The sequence below is a fragment of the Ornithorhynchus anatinus genome, chromosome 4 (genome assembly GCF_004115215.2).
Source record: "Ornithorhynchus anatinus isolate Pmale09 chromosome 4, mOrnAna1.pri.v4, whole genome shotgun sequence".
Lineage (NCBI taxonomy): Eukaryota > Metazoa > Chordata > Mammalia > Monotremata > Ornithorhynchidae > Ornithorhynchus > Ornithorhynchus anatinus.
Window position 1 is genome coordinate 78,991,693 of NC_041731.1, and position 21,521 is coordinate 79,013,213.

At 44.0% G+C, this 21,521-nt stretch overlaps 1 protein-coding gene across 3 annotated transcripts in view; it reads right to left on the bottom strand.

Annotated features, from left to right (window-relative positions):
* Positions 1 to 5,208: 5,208 nt before the first annotated feature.
* Positions 5,209 to 21,521, bottom strand: part of DENND1B (DENN domain containing 1B) — a 302,717-nt gene continuing 286,404 nt past the window's right edge. For all 3 annotated transcript variants that reach the window (XM_029062651.2, XM_029062649.2, XM_029062648.2), the window contains 3 exons: positions 15,134 to 15,210; positions 13,734 to 13,947; positions 5,209 to 11,265 (listed from right to left, as the gene is read on the bottom strand). In XM_029062651.2, coding sequence (XP_028918484.1) covers positions 10,723 to 11,265; positions 13,734 to 13,947; positions 15,134 to 15,210 — 834 coding nt within the window. In that variant the 3' untranslated portion in view covers positions 5,209 to 10,722. The remainder of the gene's footprint in view (positions 11,266 to 13,733; positions 13,948 to 15,133; positions 15,211 to 21,521) is intronic.

The window sequence follows — 21,521 nt, forward strand, 5'->3', positions numbered from 1 at the left end:
GAAGAAAGAAAGGATGAGAAAGAAGCCAATTACACCAGTTCTAGGCTGTTGACATTTAGAATGAGACAAGGCTGAGCATGGAGGTAGAAAAAATACTCCGCCAGCAACCAGAAGCACCCAAGACAAATCACAAAATAGGATGCAACTAATTAGACTGAAATGCCAACATTGTTCAGAATATCGTTCAAAGTGCCCACGGTGTCAGACTGGTGTCACGACCCCCTTTAGAATATGCCAGGGGGCAGATAGATCCAGGAATCTCTCAAAGAATTTAAATACAAATATACTTTAAAATGACATTTTAATTCTTGCTTACTATGTTAGCATTTTCAAAATCATTAGATCAATGTGTAGGCTCCACAGAGCAGACCAAATGTCAGGTCCTTGTATGTATTATTCAATTGAATCTTTAAAATCCATAATGGTCCCCATTGTTAACACACCTTGCTCATTAACGGGTACCATTAGGAGAAAGGAGAGCTCACATTCACACGCCTCAGCTAGAGATCGGGAGATCTCGGACACCGACCGGCTCACAGCGCGGGGTAGATCCCTCTACCCTATTCGTTCTTCACTCAGGATCGATTCAGAGATGAGTTCCCTTTAGGATTTTCAAGCCGGGGGGATGACGTCTCCGCATTTCGTCTGTCAGTATTCTGGGACCTGACCGTACTGGGCTACGGAGGAATACCAGCAAACCACGCCGTCCCTTCCGGCATCGCTGGGGGCTTTTGTTGTTGTTGTTGTTGTGGCTTCTTGTCACATCAGATAAAAGTCAGGGTGAAGCCCGTGGTTTTCGGAGACGCTTTTTGATTCCGAGCACGAAGCCTGAGGATTCTGTGGTGATGGCAGAGGGCTGTCAGCAAAGGGAGTGTTTGCCTGGTGTTTGGGCGTGACTGGCATTACATCAGGGCGGACAGGGTCGTTCCATTTAGGACGGGTTGGGTGGGTTGGGAAGCTGATTTCCCTTCTTGGTTGACTGTTTCCTCTCTGGCGCCTTGCCCGATGCAAATCTTATTCAATATTTAGGATGATAAAGATGACGACAATGCTCCTTCTGAATTGGTCATTCATTCATTCATTCAATTGCATTTATTGCGCACTTACTGTGTGCAAAGCACCATAGTAAGCACTTGGGAGAGTATGATATAACAGCAGACACTTGTCCTGCCCACAATGAGGTCAGTGGCCATGTTGAATTCCCTTTCTCCATTTCATCCATAAAATTCCCGCACTGGCCCATTTTTCCACAACAGCTTAAAAAAATCATTCAATAGTATTTATTGAGTGCTTACTATGTGACAAGGACTGTCCTAAGCGCTTGGGAGAATTCAATACAACTCAGTCAGGAGACAGATCTCCTGACCATAAGGAGATTAGAGACTAGAGGGGAAGACAGACATTTAAATAAAGTATGAATACGTACCAAAGTCCTGGGGGATTGAGGGTGGGTTGAATATCAAGTGATTAAAGGGTACAGATCAAAGTGCACAGGCAACTCAGAAGGGAGAGGGAGTAGGAAAAATGAGAGCTTAGTCGGGAAAGTCATCTAGGGGGAGATGCGATTTTAAATAAAGCTTTGAAGGTGGGGAAGGTCTGTTGGATATGAAGCGGGAAGGCGTTCCAGGCCAGAGGTGGGACAGGGGCAAAGGGTCGGCGGCGAGACAGGAGAGATCTGCGTCTTGATCAACAACCCCTGAAGTCAAGGGGATTAGAAGATGAGAGACAAGAACAAGACTATGGCAGAATGACAAATCTCAGAATGGGACCTTTAGGTCGGATAATCAGCCCGGAATATCCTGCCATTGACAGAACAGCAGTTGAAGAAACCAATAGGCAACCCAAGGGGGACGAGGCAGGATGGTCTTCTCGTTGTGTGCTCTGCACACAGTAAGCACTCAGTAAATACAATTGAATGGATTAGTTTAACCCCAAATTAGCTTTAATATCGACTCTCACTGCTTCCACTTTTTCTCCACCTAGAAAACCATCTCATTGAATCAGTGGTATTGATTGAGCACTTATTTGGTCAGTCAATTGTAGTTATTGAGTGCTTACTGTGTGCGGGGCTCTGTACTACGCACTTGAGAGGGTACAATATAACAATAAACAGACATTTCCTGCCAGCAAGTTTTTTGCGCAATTATTCAGTCAATCGTATTTACTGAGCACTTACTCTGTGCAGAGCACTGTTCAAAGTGCTTGGGAGAGTTCAATATAATTAAACACACTCTCTGCCCATAAATAGACAAGAAAATAAAGTACAGGGTTGGGAAGTAACAGTATAAGGATATTTACTAAAGTGTTCTAGAGGTGGATGAAGGGTGAATATCAAAGTGCTACGGGGGAGTGAAGGGAAGTGCTCAGGTGATGCAGAAGGGAGGGAGACTAGGATGAGAGGTTAGTCAGGGAAGGCTTCCTGGAGGAGATAGGATTTTTAGGAGAGTTTTGAAGATGGGGAAAGAGGTGGTCTGTCGGATATGAAGCGGCAGGGAGTTCCGGCAGGAAGGAGGGGGTGAACGAGGGATGACAGCAAGAGAGAAAAGGTCGAGAAACAGTAAGTGGGTTGGTGCTGAAGGAGTCACATGTGCAGGTTAAGTTTTAGTGGGAGTGGAGTGAGGTTAGGTAGAGGGGAGAGAGCCAGTTGAGTGCCTTACAGCCACTGGTGAAGAGTTCCTGCTTGATGTGAAGGTGGCTGGGTAATCCTTGGAAGTTTCTGAAGAGAGGGAGATGTGCACAGCCTCAGCCTTCCCCAAACCATAGTCATCCCTTCCTTCAAAGACACCTAAGACCCACCTCTTCCAGGAGATCTTCCCTCATTACCTGATTAATTGCATCCAAATCTTAATCTCCCTCTCCTATTGGCCATCTCGGCCCTTTTATAGTCAGCCAATCAAATTTATTGAGCGCTTAATGTGTGCAGAGCACTGTTCCACGTGTTTGGGAGAGTACGCTATAGTTGGGAGAGTATGTTATAACAATAAAAAGACACATACCCCGCCCGCAATGAGCTTGCAGTCTAGAAAAGGTATATAATAATTATGACGGCATTTGTTAAGTGTTTACTATGTGCAAAGCACTGTTCTTAGCGCTGGGAGGGATACAAGGTGATCAGGTTTTCCCATGTGGGGCTCACAGTCTTCATCCCCAACTTACAGATGAGGTAACTGAGGCACAGAGAAGTTAAGTGACTTGCCCAAAGTCACATAGCTGACAAGTGGTGGAGCCGGGATTAGAACCCATGATCGCTGACTCCCAGGTCTGGGCTCTTTCCACTGAGCCAGGCCTTATATAGGAATATACAGGTATAGTAGTTCTCAGTTTACCCATCCAGCTGTACATAAATGTTTACTTTCACACAGTTATCTCCCTGGCTCTGAAATCACATCTCCTTCAGGAGGCCTTCCCCAATTTATTTCTCATCTCCGCAGATTATAGTTCCCATATCTGCCCCTTCAGCATGCTTCACTGTGTATTCACAAGCTAAAACTAGCTAACCAATCAACCAATCAATCGTATTTATTGAGCGCTTATTGCCAATCACGGTACTAAGCACAGATTTGGTAGACACGTTCCCTGCCCACAACAAACTCACAGCCATGTCCAGAAAGGAGAGCCAGGAACTGGGCAGACCTTTGGGTCCTGTTTCTGACTCAGGACAAGAAAATGAAAAAGGTGCCATCAGCATTTTGAAAGACATCCTTTAACCTACAATAGATTTGATACAGGGAATTCTCCTATAGGGAATTCTTGGACAATTTTGTGTTCTGGGAAAATCACATTACAGTAACCACCGAGCCAGTGGAAATTAATGGGCCAGGAAATCAATTATTCGAAGATATCTCCGTGACCGACCTTTTCGGTTACAAATTCCTATAATATTGTATTGTCCACATCTAACAAAAAGCTTGTATCCTTGTCATTTTACTGTATTGAATATTGTAAAGTCACAAAACTTTACTTACAAAACTTACGGAACGCTACTGTACTACACTGTAAAGCGAAGGGAGAGGCAGGAAAGTGTAGCAGCATTCCTGGTTGACCAACACTATGCACATGGGCACAACCTTTCTTTCCTTCTTTCATTCAGTCATATATTATTGAGAGCATACTGCGTGCAGAGCACTGTACTGAACACTTGGGAGAGTATAATATGACAATAAACACATTCCCTGCCCACAACAAGCTTACAGTCTAGAGGGGGAGACAGATATCAATATAAATTAATAAATTACGGATACGTACATAAGTGCTGTGGAGCTGAGAGTGGGGAGGAACAAAGGGAACAAAACAGGGTAATGCAGAAGCGAGTGGGAGAAGAGGAAAGGGGGGCTTAGGGAAGGTCTCTTGGAGGAGATGTGCCTTCAATAAGGTTTTGAATGGGGGGAGAGTAAATTGTCTGTGGGATTTGAGGAGAGAGGACGTTCCAGCCCAGAGGAAGGACATGAGTGAGGGGTCAGCAGCGAGATAGACGAGATCGAGGCACTGAATCCACTTTCGGGATGACTAACCAGAGCCGAGTCTTGTTTTGGAAAGAGTGTTCCCTAATTCTTCCAATGTGTTCTACCCAAATCACGCAATGAAAACACACAGTGTAGTAGATTGGGCGTGTTTACTGTATTTGAACTTAGGGTGTTACCCTTGGTGAAATCTTTTGTGGGCAGTGTGCAGAAACTCTCAATTCCTCACCACTGATATTTGTCTTGGTTTTTCACAATATAGTCCCGGGGAGGGTGGGATCGGGTGGGATTGTGGATGGCTCAGTGCCAATGTTCACCACTACTGGAAACACAATTCAAGCACACATCCTGCTGATGGTGGAAAAACTCACTTCACCCCACCTCACCCACACACCCATCTGGACACACACTGGACCACATTATCACTAGTCCCTGCACCACTTGTAACCTCGCCAAATCTGAAAAATTCCTCTCTGACCCCAACCACCTAATCTACCATCTCACCCCCTTGCTCCCTTCTTACCAAAAAGGTCCTGTCACCAGCCAGAGTCATCCAATCTTATACATTCTCTCCATCGGTCATGGGTTCTAATTTCAGCTCCGCCACGTATCTGCCGTGCGACCTGGGGCAGGTCACTTCACTTCTCTGTGCCTCAATTACCTCTTCTGTAAAACGGGTGCCAAACCCAGGCACAGAAGATGAAGAATCAGCCTCATTTCTCTGGACACGAAAAGCTGAGCAGGCAGCTTGGGTTTTAGAAAGTTTTATTTTGTATCACAGTGTGGGGACATTTTATGGCAATGTGGAACGACCCCTAAAATTCACATGTACATCTTCATTGAAAAAGCAGTTGATAATACAGAGTGCTTCCAGGAGCAGTCAAACGTCTGGCTGCAAAATGGGAGATGGTTTTCTTCGGCAAGTCTGGAGGCCTCACAGCAGCATCGAATGAGCTCTCAACCCTCAGTGCACGTGTTCATATATGTTTGAGATTAATGACTTACAGCAGTTAGTGAACAGGTTTTCAACAGCCTAGTTTTGCAAATATTAAAGATCAATCCAAGAAAAGCATCTCACAAAGGCCTTGAAGAAATTTCAGGTCTTTATAATTGTTCTTTAGGAGACCTAGACTGGTTCTTAACAAAGCGCCTATTGGAAAATCACTTCTCCCAAATCGATTGGGACAAAGTTCTAGAAAAGTTATAATTTTGTACCAATACCATGCACGTACTACGATGAAAGTTTGCTTTGTAAAGCTCTGTGACTCATGCTATTACGCTCGGGCTTTGAAACCATTATTGCCTTTGAAAGGGTGCAGGAGCACGGGAACTCAATTCAGGAAAAGAAAACTTTCAACTGGAGTGCGAATCAAAGCCGAGGAGTCAAAGCCTGCTGCCCACAGAGGGACCTCGAGGCGGGGGGAGAGAGGGAGGGTGGTGGAAGGGAGGGAGGTCACCCGACATCATCTCTGTCCATGGCTGAGATTTGGAAATTCTTGGGCGGGGAGAGCATCCCATGTTTGGCTGTTTCCAGTTGCCAGCTGGAAGTCAGAGGAGACCTAAAGATGGGAATGTCACTTCTGCCTCCGGGCCCTGACAGACTCCCCCCTCTCCCCGGCCCTTTCCCGTGGCAGGCCTGGGCCCCCACGCTTCAGGCTTTGCACAGAGTGTGTGTCTTATCGGTACAAAATTATAACGTTAGGCCGAAGGGTTGGCTTCTTGTCTCGTACCGACCATCTAGGAGCTGAAGTGAACATAGATTTTCTGCTTAAGACTCTGCTTGGGTCACGGCGACGGAGCGATTTGAACCTCGTCCCCAAATTCGGTTCATTATTTCCAGCAGTTCAGTTCTTCAAGACCTTTCGACTCTCTTGTTTGATATGCCGCTCAATGATTAATGATGTCAGTTAACACGTGGAAGACTTCTGCACTCATCTTCTGGTTACAAAACACTGGAGAAACATATAAAGATCAAGTGACCTATAAAGTACCTGATTTTTCTTTTTTGAATGTTTGCATATTGCATTCAACCTTGAGCTGTTCCACAGTGCTCTTTAGCCTCATTCAAGTATAGTAAAATAGGAATCTATAGAAGCTCTAAAGATAAACAAACTGTACATCAATACACAAAAAAATCCAACAAATTAATTTACAGAGAATCAAAAGGTATCTGAAATGCCCTCAATCTCATCAAAGGTTGATCACGAAAAGAAAGGATGTCACAATCTGAATGTGTGCTCAGCACCACAAAAATGTTCACTAACTTGATGGGGTGAAGAAGAACATTCTTTTTTCAAGAAACAACTGATCCACGCAGAAATCAGAAAACTAGATGTACATGCAGAGATGCATTTTCCATTATGTACAGTACTTTTAAAGAAATGGGATCTGTATTCACTTAGAAACAGCATTTTCTTATTGCATATTTATTGATCCTGAGGCTGTTAGTTAAGATGCGACTAGTGACATCCATATTTATCTTAAATAAACAAAAAACAATATGTACCAACAATATACAGCATACAACTCTTCTACAATCACAACAGAACAATGCTACATGCAATTTTACACAGTTCCGAAAAACTTGACCTTAAGCATCCGCTCCAAAAGCAGACGTGTGATTTGCATTAACTAAATTACTTTACAAAGAATATTGCACACCTCCTATGAATCTTGAAACCTAATATCCTTCCCTTACTATCCAAATAAAAAGATCTCTAATTTTGCCTGGATCAAAATGTTAAATTTTTTTGCTCATCCAAGAAACATTAGGGGGTCGGTAACACTGTTACTAGAATCTAATCAGGAAAGGTATCAATACGGAGAAGGATGAAAGCATTTCCTGATTTAGAAGTTTGTTTGTTTTTTTCCAGGGGGAGGCCAACTTGGAAGGTACATTTCATACTCTCCGACTGGGAATTAAGTTGAGATTTCCTGTAGCCTCACCTTGGAGCCTCACCTCGGGATGTTTCCATGGGGGGAAAGATGGAAGGTAGTCAGGGTGGCTCCTTTGGAGAGGCCCATCTTTCTAGAAAGCAGGTCAGCCTTATTTGAAAGAGCAGAGGTTCTACAGAGCAAAGTCAGGTGTTCAGAATAAGCACAATTTCCATTCTCCCTTGTCCTCCTGAGCCCTGCTCACCTAGCACGAGGATCCTGCCTCCAGTGGCAAACATTCCAACGAGCAGAGAAAGAGCGGGAGCAGTGGATGGGCTCGACGGACGCATGGAGATCGTGGTGCGGGGAGGGTATGGGGGTCTCGAACCAACCTGCCTTGTAAGACCAGGCTTCAAATCACCTCCCACCCCACTGCACCACTTGACTCTGTTGGGGAGCCAAATAGCCTTCAAGTGGGAACAATTCTTCCTGTCATTGGCATCCAAGGGTCTCACAGTTACAAGTTCCTTCTTCTACAATAAAAGATCGGGTTGATGGCTTTAAACCAGCCCGAAACGGGGGTTTAAAGAAGTGCTTATGGAGACTTATTAATTTTACACAAATGTCTGTTTCCCAATTCACACACCTGTCTGTCTCGGTCTCTGTTACTTTTCTAAATATGTTAGAAATGATATTTATTGAGCACTCGGGCGCAGTGTACTGTACTAACCGCTTGAGACAAATGATGTGGAGGGCAGTTCAGTGCATAATTCTTGCCCTTTTGCATCAGACTGCAAGTTCCTTGTGGGCAGGGAGCGTGGCTACCAACCGTGTTATAGTTGTACTCTCCCAAGCGCTTAGTACACAGTAAGTGCTCAATTAATACCATGATTGATTGATTGATTTTGCCTTAGATGTCGAGGAATGAACAACACTCATTCATAAAGGTTGAAAATCAAGAACAAAATGTTACTGGGTTATGAAGCCCCAATTTATTCTGAAAACAATGGGCGGTTGTCCTGAGAAGAATATTCCCTAAATAGAAAGCAGGAGACGTTTGATTGGCATCATGAGGAATGAATGTGGAAAATGAACACATACATAGCTTCACATTTATACTTTCTGAACTTTCTCATTATAATCATCAGAAGGAAGGTCTAAGGACAGATTCTGAAAACTGATCCAATATACTGAGGTACCAGTATTGCTATTCTTTAGAATATTATGGCAATGGCAACATTTGCTATTCAGAAAATCCCAGACAATTTTATGTGTTTAGATAAGGCACGAGTATTAGCCTTTCAAATACCTTAGATTGGGAAAAGAGGTTTGGTGTTCTACAAATCCTAAGAGCGTACCTTAAATTCAGTTCAATTAAACAGTCAAGATATACATTTATGTCAGAAAAAATACCCTCAAAAAGGATAACACCATATGAGAACGTCTTCCGAACTACGAAAACAACTGGGAAGGTACTTATATTAGCAGGGCTAAGAAGCATAGTTTATACCACCTTTGAGATATTTCCAAACTGCAGAGAATGTGAGCTCCTAAAGTTCCATTAATTAAGACTCCCTCCTATTAGCATACCTAACAAATCGAAAGAGATGGCTAGGTGGGAAAGAAGAAGTGACTTCTAGTTGTACTATGAAGCTCATTTAGGCAAACACGGATTATTTCTTTTAAATATTATGAAAATTCCCCCAAAATTGTACTGGCCCCTTCCAAAGGCATTTGGATTGAAGCACGTAACGGTAAAATTTGAAAAGAGCCTCAAATTCCAATTGTGTGTCAAACAGCAAGATAATCACTGGAAGTCTAAATCATATTTTCTTCATTACAAAGTAATATTGCATGCAGTTTTCTCCTCACTCCTGACACATAAGAGTAACTTCAAATGTAATCAATTCTAGTTTGTTAGTAGTAAGGCATAATAAAGATATAAAAATAATCCATTTAAATAATTACTTAATTTTTTACATTGAAAGTAGGCAAATGTGATAGGATAAGTAGAAATATGGGGAAACAAGCCGGTCTCTTCCTGCTTTCATACGTATCTGCCATAGAGGTATGGAGATATGTGTGTGTGTATATATCTATCTATATATATGTACGTGTGTGTATATATATATACATGTATACACACATATATGTACACCCAAATATACACACACCTGCATACACACATATATATATATATATATATAAAAATGCAGCTGTGCATTTGATATGCACATATAGACTAACGATGGCATCGAAGAAAGGGTTGCTTCTTTGGCAGTTCAAAAAAATGTTGTTTTTCAAATTGACTCAATTGCCAAGATAACAGAATAATGGAAATGTTATTACCTAAGGTGAGTATTCTTTGAATGATCTCTCAAATACAGTACTACTGGAGTCATCAGAGTGATTATTCCTTGATACTTCCTACGCGTCTTTGTGGCTAAGCTTGGAATTTTGTGAATTTGGTTACCTTCACAATAATTACTTCATTAAAAAATTCTAACTTTATTTCAAAAGTCTACTCTAAGGAAACCTAATCAAAACTCCCAGAGCAAATCAACATCTTTTGAAAGACAATTTTCAGAACTTAAGACGGGCATGACGGTGGACGGCAGGAGCCATGTTAGGGGCTACTGTTTTCAGTTTTAAAATGCATTCGACAAGATCACGATTCCTAGACAACAGAGACCTACGTGGGAAAACAGTTTAAAGTGACTCATCTGTAAACAGAAGTCCATTAACTTCACATTATAATTCAGCACTTCATATACTTCATCTGAGTGGAAGGTAAACTGTACCGTTTTGGGCATCGGAAGACTTTGCCAGTGTCTTTCTCTAAGTGAGCTAAAAGATCTCCAGTAGGGTTTTTTTACATTTCAATTCTTCCCTTAACTCAGTGCCCAACAAGCCATTATTGCTCATTTGAACATGAATGATTCGTCCTCCAAAATATTTACACCTTGTCCTATACGTTCCCCAAGAATTTTGCAGGGTGTTTAAGATTAAGGCAATTGGCTGTCAGCATTTGTAATGGTTTCGGGCGACTTTTAATATATTGCTCAGGTCACGCCCAACCCAATGGATAAAGATCTGAAATGGTGATCATAGGCTTTCCCCTGGACCAGGACGACAGCTGGAATTAAGCAGGACAATAGGTAGGATACTACGCTCGACGAGTAGATTAAGCATACGGACAGATGCGGGCCTGATTTAAGAGCACGTTAGCAGAGTACGCTTGATCTTTGAGATTTGGAGCAAACGAATCAATGGGCAACGTGGCAACCAAACAAAAAAACATTTGAAAATCCTCAAACCTGTCAGCCCTCCCGTGGTTTTGGGCTAACGTGATTAACCAAATATAGGTGTCTCTCCTCGGCTAGACAGTTTAAGATTGACTTTCACTACCGTTATCCTCCGAAATGTTTAAACCGTGATGGAAAGCGGAGGACATCTGACACAATGACACGACTTCGTGAAGCAGTCCGCTCTGCCCCGGAGGTTTTACTTCATTCTCCTCTTTTTCCCAAGGAACTAGAGTAGCCGGGCGACGTCCAGCGTTCAGCCCAAACTGGTCGTCGGAGGTCTGGCTTAGTGTTTCATTCTCTTTGGCCTCCTTTCCTTGGGTGGAGTTCTTTGTCTGGGGGCTTTTCAGAGCATCGGGCTCGAAGCCCAATTTTGCGGGAGAAGCTGGATCGCTCGCCGCTGTAGCTAAGTGCACGTTGTCCGCACTGAGGTGTTTTTCGCTGTTCACCTCTTTGAGCATGGACAGGGACTCTGAAAAGCCACTAGACGATTGGTGCTTCCTGAGCAATGGTGGAAGGTGTTTGCCGTGTACGACGCTGTCGTCTTGGCCCAGGTTCCATTCCGCTGGATCGCTTGAACTGCTGCAGAGAGCCAAGCTGCGCTCACTGGGAGCACCGGATTGGTTCTGGAAAGCACACAATTCAAATGATTTTAGTAGGATGCGGATTTCCGGGACAAATTTAGGAGGGTTGAGGATTGAGAAGCAGCCCGCCCCAGTGGATCGAGCACGGGCCTGGGCGTCGGAGGACCTGGTTTCTAATCCCGTCTCTGTCAACGGCTCGTTGCGTGACCTCGGGCTAGTAACGTCATTTCCCTGTGCCTCAGTTATCTCATTGGTAAAATGGGGATTATACCCTCCTCCTTCCAACCAGACCGTGAGTCCCAGGTGGGACAGCGACTGTGACCAAACTGATAAACATATCTATCTCGGTGCTCAAAACAAGGCTTTACGCATAGAAAGTGCTTAACAGATACCATTAAGGAAAAAAAATGGTGGAAATTTTCCCTAAAAGTACGGCTGAAAACCTGATTCGATTTATTGCCTTGATTCTATTTATTGCCTTGATTCTATTTATTACCTTGATTCTATTTATTGTCATTGTTCTTGTCTGTCCGTCGCCCCTTAGACTGCAAGCCCGTCAAAGGGCAGGGACTGTCTCTATCTGTTACCGATTTGTACATTCCAAGCGCTTAGTACAGTGCTCTGCACATAGTAAGCGCTCAATAAATACTATTGAATGAATGAATGAATGACGTTTTCTCAGAGCACACAGAATCTGGACAGCTCACTGACACAAGACCTTGTTAGCCTTGACTGCCGGCAAAGGAAAGGCAGTGGGATCCTATACTAAATAGAAGATGTATCTATTTCAATTGAGGCAGCTGTTGCGGTTTTACTGCAAAGTGCCACCATTTCACTTTCCAACACTATCAATTATTATTAATAATAATAATTACAGCATTTGTTAAGCACCTATCCTGTGCCAGGTACTGTACTAAGTGCCAGGGTGGATACAAAAAAATCGGGTTGGTCACAGTCCCTGCCCCACGTGGGGCTCACAGTCTCAATTCCCATTTTCCAGATGAGGTAACTGAGGCACAGAGAAGTGAAGTGACTTGCTCAAGGTCACACAACAGACAAGTGGCAGAGCCGGAATTAGAAACCATGACTTTCTGACTCTCAGGCCCATACCCTTTCCACTACCCCAAGCTGCTTCTCTGACTGGTGTCCCCCAAGATGCATTTATTCATCTGCCAGCCAACACAAGGAAAAATAATTCTGGAATGAATCGAGAGTACCCTTCATTCATTCATTCATTCATTCATTCATTCAATCATATTCGTTGAGTGCTTACTCTCTGCAGAGCACTGTACTAAGCGCTTGGGAGAGTACTACTAAGCACTTGGGAGAGAGCCCTCCTTTCAGTAGCTCAGGAGATACAAGAGTAGCATTTTGACCTCGATCTTTTCCCCAGAGTACAAGCAGGATGAAACTTTTTGTTTGGCAAAGGAATTTCTATTTCCTAAAATCAATCCACAGGGAAACAACTCCTAAGAAGTCAGGGGTGTTGAACGGCACCCATTCTAATAGAGGTATTTGTTAAGCGCTTACTATGTGCAAAGCACTGTTGCAAGCGCTGGGGGGATTCAGGGTGATCAGGTTGTCCCACGTGGGGCTCACAGTTTTAATCCCCATTTTATAATAATGTTGGTATTTGTTAAGCGCTTACTATGTGCAGAGCACTGTTCTAAGCGCTGGGGTAGATACAAGGTAATCAGGTTGTCCCACGTGAGGCTCACAGGTAATCCCCATTTTACAGATGAGGTAACTGAGGCACCGAGAAGTTAAGTGACTTGCCCACAGTCACACAGCTGACAAGTGGCAGAGCTGGGATTCGAACCCATGACCCCTGACTCCAAAGTCCGTGCTCTTTCCACGGAGCCATGCTGCTTGGAACTGAGGCCCAGAGAAGTGAAGCGACATGCCCAAAGTCACACAGCTGGCAAGCAGCATAGCTGGGATTCGAACCCATGGCCTCTGACTCCCAAGCCCGGGCTCTTTCCACTGAGCCACACTGCTGGGTTAATAGTATAACCTTTAGTTTGACTAAAATGACTCATTTGAAAATAGCATACTGCCAATTACATATAAAATTTTGATAATAGTAATAATAATAATGTTGGTATTTGTTAAGCGCTTACTATGTGCAAAGCACTGTTCTAAGCGCTGGGGGGAATACAAGGTGATCACGTTGTCCCTCATGGGGCTCACAGTCTTCATCCCCATTTTACAGATGAAGTAACTGAGGCCCAGAGGAGTTAAGTGGCTTGCCCAAAATCACACAGCTGACAAGTGGCAGAGCTGGGATTAGAACCCATGACCTCTGACTCCCAAGCCCGGACTCTTTCCACTGAGCCACGCTGCTTCTCTAGGATACAACTGATACAATGATACAGTGTACTGATACAATGGCTTTTAAATAACACGATGATCGCATCGCCTATTCAAGTTATTCCCAAGAGGGGCAAAATAATAGGAGATGGTTCTGTAAACTTAAAAAAAGACAACGTGTGAACGGAAAAAAGACTAACCGTAGGCTTGAAGTCAATATCGTCCATAGATCTAAAAAAATCCAGGCTCTTTGCTGCTGATAGTTTTCCTTGATCTGAGCTGTGTGTACTCAAAGAATCAAGGATTTCTCCTAGCAAGTCCATTTCACCAGGGCCACGAGTTGTAACTCTTTCGACGGAATCATCGCTCTCATAAAAATAAGCAGACACTTCCTCACTGTCTTCTGAAGATAACCTGAAGAGAGAAGGGAGGTAGAATGAGAACTGAAGCCATGCGGAGAAGTCTCCTTTCATCGCACAAGCGTTCTCTCAGACCGTAAGCTCCTCGTCGGCAGGGAACACCACGCTGCTTTTCTGATCTGTGGCCGGGATCAGAGGAATAAATGTCTGCATCTTGGGGGACACCCGACAGAGAAGCAGCAGGGTGTAGTGGTTAGAGTGATTAGTACAGTGCTCTGCTCACAGTACAGCGCTCAATAAATATGACCGATTAAACCTTTCAATCAATGAATGAATCAATCGACGGTATTTATTGAGCACTTGCTGTGGGCAGAGCACTAACTGCTCGAGGGAGTACAACACCTTTGGTTGATCATAAAGTCTCTTTAGGAAAAACTTTAAAACAGAAGACTGCATTTTCCCTGACGTTTTCTTCCGTGGCCATCTACCTTATACAGATAGACCTTCTCGTATGCAAGATATCCAGAAAACTCTGAAGTTCAGAACTGAAACACTAATACACTCCTGGCTCTGTTTGGGGACTATTAAAAATGGAGCCGAATCCCCGGCCTGATGAAGAGATCTTCCTCGCGATGAGGCTGCCAGGGTCCAGGGTTAAGGAGAAGGGGCAAATCACAAGCTCTCTATAATAATAATAACGGCATTTTTTAAGCACCTACTATGTGCCGAGCACTTTTCTAAGCACTGGGGTAGAGATAAGGTAATCAGGTTGTCCCACATGGGGCTCACAGTCTTAATCCCCATTTTACAGATGAGGGAACTGAGGCACAGAGAAGTCAAGGGACTTGCCCAAAGTCACGCAGCTGATCAGTGGCGGAGCCGGGATTAGAACCCACGACCTTTTACTCCCAAGCCCGTGTTCTTTCCACTAAGCTAGCTTGTTGTGGGCAGGGAATGTGTATGTTTACTGTTATAGTGTATTCTCCCAAGCGCTTAGTAGAGTGTTCAACACATAGTAAGTGCTCAATAAATATGACTGAATAAGCCCCCCCCCCCCATTCCTCAAGGGGGAAGGTTCTAGCCAGGAGACCACATTCTCGGGGTGTAAGATGTGGCATGGGGGGACTGGATGTGGGACAAGAGTGACATGTGACTCCTCTAGGAAAATCAGGGGAAAAATCTCCATTGTGGCTTGAAATCCCAGCTGGCCAGAGACTTTTCACCTCCAAACCACTACTCACTTGCTGGCTCTCTCTATGTCATCGTCATCATTGTCCTGTGCACTCTCGTAATCGCCTAATGGCCTTTTCAAACGTGTCTGCAGGAGATAACGGGAAGAAATGATTAGTTTATCTGCACGCTCTGCTTTGGTGAGACCCATTTGGAGAAAGAAACCTAGAGTTTTATGTATACTGCAGCTCCTGGAAGCTGGGCCTGATGATCACCTGCTGTATCCCAGTGCCTCATTAGCAGTACAACCAACATAATCATCTCCATCGATTAATGTCAAGTCCTTCATACTCATTCATTCATTCATTCAATCGTATTTATTGAGCACTTACTGTGGCAGAACACTATACTGAGCGCTTGGAAAGTACAATTTAGCAACAGAAACAGTCCTTGCCCACATGGGCTCACAGTCTAGAAGGGGGAGACAGACATCAAAACAAGTAAACAGGCATCAATAGCATCAGTATGAATAAACAGAATTATAGATATGCACAGGACATTAATAAAAAGAAAATTATAAATATCTACATATATACACAAGTGCTGTGGGGCGGGGAGGGTGGGTAGAGCAAAGGGAGCAAGTCAGAGCAATGGGGAAGGGAGGGGAAGCAGAGGTGAGAAGGAGGGGAAGGGGAGCACAGGAAAAGGGGGGCTTAATCTGGGAATGTCTCTTGGAGGAGGTGAGCTTTCTCTCACTTTATACAATAAAGACAACCACCAAGGTCTCAAGAAATACATCAAAATAGCCCTCTCAGGACTAGTTTGTGAACAATGAAGGCTTGGAATATAGTAAGTCCCCTGGCATCGAAGCTACGCTCTCCAAAATATTGCTTTGTGAGTGTGTGTATGACTTGTGGGGTTTGACATGTGAAGAAAATGAGCAAACGACTGCTGTATGGAGAGGTGAAAATAGGAACACAAAAGCAAGGTGGGCAGGGGAAGAGTTTCAAGGATAGAGTTTAAACAAAGTCTCGGACAATGGTACATCCTTAATGCAAAGTCAGTTGCTCAGAAGTGAGCCGCAGTTTGCATTGCCATTAAGAAGACAGCAGTTCCTCCGGACCAAAAGCTTTATATGGAAAGAGAGACAAAGAGGCAGAACTGAAAATAGCACCAGCCACTGTCCAGATTGAACATGATATCATAACAAGGGGCAACCATTTTCTGTGCACAATGTGGCTAAGACTGTGCATTCTGCATGGGCCTTTCCAACCAGCCTTGCATTCAGAGGTGAATTTCACCATCGGTAGTGACTTCTAACATGCCTCATACGCTGGCCAACATGTGTAAGATGGGCAAGTCATACTACTGTTGAGAATGACAAAGGAAAATCATCCTACTAAAGTAAGTAAAAACATGTCCATTGTTTCAATGTTACAGTCAGAGCCATGAAAAATAATAATAAAGTTCCCGTATCTTACCAATCAATCAATGGCACTTATTTGGCGCTCACTTTGAGCAGAGCACTATACTAAGTATTTAAGAGGGTACAGTACAGTCAGTCGACACAATCACTCCCCTCTGGGAGCTTACAGTCTAGCTGGGAAGACAGATTAAAAAAAATTACAAGAGAAGGAACTCATTATAAAGATATATACATAAAAACTGTGAGGGTGGGATTGGGGGAGTACTTAAGTATTTAGAGAGGGTGTCAGTGCATGGGTGAGGCAAATGGTAGGAAAAAAGGGTTTGGGGGATGGTGATAAGGGCTAAGTCAAGGAGAGCTTCCTGGAAGAAACAGAATTTTAGTTTGACTTCGAAGAATGAGTGCTGGCTGCCAGTCAGATGGTTAGTGGGAGGGAGTTGAGATGCGATATGATAAGCCTATTGATATCGAGATGTTCAGAGAGACAACTATGGAGACTTTCCTTCAACATAGGAAATATAGGAGAATACCACTGTATTTAACAATTCCAATTAAGTAACAAGTGGAGACAGCTGGCCAGAAATATGTCATCTCTTTCTCCTCATACACCTGGAAACATTGACACAGCCCCTTATTTTCAGAAGCAAGAAAATGCTCTAAGATGTCACTGAATTTTCAATGGGAGACGAACTGTGTCCAACCTAACTACTTTGAATCTATTCCAGTGCTTAGAACTGTGCCTGGCACATAGTAAGTACTTAACAAATACCATTAAAAAAAGAGAATGATGGCATTTTTCCAGAGTTTTCTATGTGTCAAATATTGAGCTATGTTCCGGGGTAGACACAATATTCATTCATTAATTCAATCATTCGTTAAGCGCTTACTGTGTGCAGAGCACTGTACAAAGCCCCTGGGCAACTACAATACAACAATAAACAAGGGTTCTAATCCCAACTCTGCCACTTGTCAGCTGTGTGACTTTGGGCAAGTCACTTAACTTCTCTGGGCCTCAGTTACATCATCTGTAAAATGGGGATTGAGACTGTGAAGCCCCACATGGGACAGGCACTGAGTCCAACCCCATCTGCTTGTATCTACCCCAGCACTTAGTACAGTACCCGGCACATAGTTAAGCACTTAACAAATACCATAATTATTATTATTATTAAACAGACACATCCCCTGCCCGCAACGAGCATACAGTCTAGTCTAGCAAAGGATAACAAGTATCGTTTCCCTATTTTATAGGTGGGAAAATGGGGATCCATAGAGGTTCCGTGAGTTGCCTAAGGTCACACAGCAAGCGAGTGGTGGAGCCAGGCCTAGAACCTTTCATTCAGTCATATTTTACTTGTATCCATACTGTGAGCAGAGCACTCTACTGAGTGCTTGGTAGAGTACAAAATAAAAATAAACAGACACATTCCCTGCCCACGACGAGCTTCCCAGTCTGGGCTCTTTCCACTAGGCAATGTTTCCTTCCTGACAAGTACCATGATAATTACGACAAGAACACTGTGGCTTGGGAGGCAAGATGTTGGGTTTTCAAAGGTTCCTTTAGAGTCACGGGCCTGGCCTAACCAGTGCTGTAAAAGTTGAGGCCTCGGGCTGCCGGTGTTTGTTATTTGTTGTATCAAATCTTCAGTCCTCAGTTTGATGATCAAGGCACCACCCCAGAAAAATAACAATTCTAGCTTGGCTAAAGGGAAGGGGAAAGGAAGTGCAGACTGGGGAGTAAGGTAGGAGATGGAGGCTCAGCAAAGAATAATAATAATTGATAATAACTGTAGCATTTGGTAAGGGCTTATGTGGCTCAGAGAAGCAGCGTGGCTCAGTGGAAAGAGCACGGGCTTAGGAGTCAAGGGTTATGGGTTCTAATCCCAGCTCTGCCACCTGTCAGCTGTGTGACTTTGGGCAAGTCACTTAACTTCGCGCTGCCTCAGTTACCTCATCTATAAAATGGGGATTAAGACTGTGAGCCTCATGTGGGACAACCTGATTAGCCTGTATCTACCTCAGTGCTTAGAACAGTGTTCGGCACATAGTAAGCACTTAACAAATACCAACATTATTATTATGAGGCATTGTTCTCAGCGCTGGGAGGGATACAAGCAAATCGGGTTGGACACAGTCCCTGTCCCACATGGGGCTCAAATTTTACAGTGGAGTTAACTGAGGCACAGAGAGGTGAAGTGATTTGCCCAAGGACACAGAGCAGATATGTGGCAAAGCCATGACTAGAACCCACGTCCTTCTTATTCCCAGCCCTGAGCTCGATCCACTAGGCCATACTCCTTCTCTAACAGAAACCGGACACCTCCAGTGTGGGTGTTCCACAACTGAATCGAGAACCTCAAATTCTGAAAGAAACCTATTTTCATCCACCGCAGATTCCCCGGCCTTTAACCGGCAGCTGCTTCTGACGAAGACCAAACCCAACGGCTAATTAAAATTCCACTCCTTTCAGGTGGTGCAAACTATGTAGTTTCCCTTTTAATGAAACAAAAGAAAGTAAACACAAAGTAAAGTAAAGGCAACTGCATCATTAAGGGCCTTTTTACGAGGGCTAGGCTGTTGACAGGTAGCTGCCATTGCAGGACTTCATCTTGTTTCAAGATGATGGTAGGTTTTTCCATTACATGCAAAGTCCAAATGTAAAAGGGGGATCAGCGGCGATTTTTTGAATTCTTTGTGTTTGCAATCTAGCTTTCTACAGATTACCAAATTCCAAATGGACAGGACTGGGGGAGGATGGGGTTTGGCAGGAGGGGAGCACTGCAGGTTCAGATGGAATCCTGCCTAAAACAACAGCAACTATTTATTGGCTCCTAAGCGCTTCGGTTACTCAGTTTGGCTTTAAAGCTGCCTGTGGGAAATTGATATGAATAAGCTTAGATCGCAGAAGATATGAGGTTGTTAGTTGGAGTTGTAAAATGCCACCAATAACACTTATCCTTGTCTATGTTCCTTCAAGAAATTCACAGAGATGTCATCGTCTGAAACCACACTGCACATTAAAACCGACATGAGTACAAATAAGATCGTCTAGGAAGGTGAGGGATGACAGGCTCAACAGCCGTAATAAGCAAAAATATAAATGTGTACTTCCTCTCCTCCGCCTGTCACACCCTCTCGATCGAAGAGTATTTATGGCCCTCTTTTTAAGGGCAGCGAACACACACCTTCAATTATTAGAAACACAATTTATGCTTTGTGGTTTAACTCAACAACCTATTTTGGATTTTGACTGAAATCTCCAGGTAGGAAGTTTAGGATGGTTACAGTTCCCAGGTTGAGAAGTCCATTTACACCGAACTAATCTCTGGGGCATAAATGCAGCCTGTGTATCTGAATTGGCAGCCTTGTGTAAACAGGGCTAAGAGAAATTCAGAGTGTGGGGGAGGTTTAAGACCACATAGCACCTTGTAAACCCAAGAAAAGAAGACAAAGGAGGCCAACGCCAGGCAAAATTCAAGAGAAGTTTAGTTTTCTGGGCAGGTGCAGGAACTAAGCCACAGCATTGAGAATCTCTCACTTGAGTATATGCTCAAAAAGCTAAAACCATTTAAAACCCAACTGCCACTGTCCACTGACTTCCCATTCACATTATATAAGCTTTTCACTTCTGTTTCTGCTGCATTTTCTCATATAAAACTCCTTGGATTCCAGAAAATAGGGAGAACTTCCACTTCTTCTTGGTAAGAGCTCGAGACTTTTTCTTTAAATGGCATTTGTTAAGTGCTTACTATGTGACTGGCACTGTTCAAAGCTTTGGGGCAGATACAAGTTAATCAGGTTGGACCCAGTCCTTGTCCCACATGGGGCTCACAGTCTCAATCCCCATTTTACAGATTGTGGTAACTGAGGCACAGAGAATTGGGTAGCAGATATTCTGGGGAGAGGTGGAGTGCTAAACCTTCATGACATCAAAGAATGGTAGCAGTTAATCTCCTCAACTTCAGGTTGCCTGAGTCAGAAGCAGCGTTGCCTAATAGATAGAGGACGGGCCTGGGAGTCAGATGGATATCCTTATTGACACTCATGCCTATTGCCCTCACCAGTTGTTCCAAATATTTAATTCCCTCCTCAGGCCTCCTGCCCCGCCCCTTCTGCCCCCCACCATCTTCCACGCCCCCCCATCCATCTCTTGCCCCCAATGAGCTGGCCACCCACTTGATTAAGAAAATTGACATCATCAGGTGTGAGCTCCTTAAAATCACGCCTGGTCCTCTTCAGCCCCTCCCCCTTCTGGCCCCTTCTTCAACTCTCCCATCCTTCCCAGCAGTATCTCCAGAGGAGATTTCCTGCCTCCTCTCAAAAGGCACCCCCTCCACATACATATCGGACCCCATTCCTTCATGCCTTATCAAAACTCTCACTCCCTTCTTCCCTCCCTAAAAGCTATCTTCAACCATTCACTCTCCAATGGCTTCTTCCCCACTGCTTTCAAACATGCCCATGTTTCCCCTATTCTAAAAAAAAAAATACTCCTTTGACCACACAGCTCCCTCCAGTTATCACCCTATCTCCTACCATTCCCCTCCAAACTCCTTGAGTGAGTTATCTGCATCCACTGTCTCAAATTCCTCTCCTTCAATTTTTTCCTGGACACCCTCCAATCTGGCTTCCAATCCCATCACTCCACAGAAACCACCTTCTTAAAGGTCACCAATTATCTCCTTCTTGCCCAATCCAATGACCTCTACTCCATCCTAATCCTCCTCAAACTCTCAGCTGCCTTTGACACTGTGGACCACCCCCTTCTCCTGGAAACGTTATCCAATCTTGGCTTCACTGAATCTATCCTCTCCTGGTTCTCCTCTTTTCTCTCCGGACATTCATTCTCAGTCTCCCTGACGGGCTCCTCCTCTGCCTCCCACCCCCTAACTGTGGGTGTCCTTCAAGGTTCAGTTCTGGGTCCCCTTCTATTCTCTATTTACACCTACTCCCTTGGAGAACTCATTCACTCCCATGGCTTCAACTACCACCTCTATGCGGATGATACCCAATTCTACATCTCCAGCAGCCCT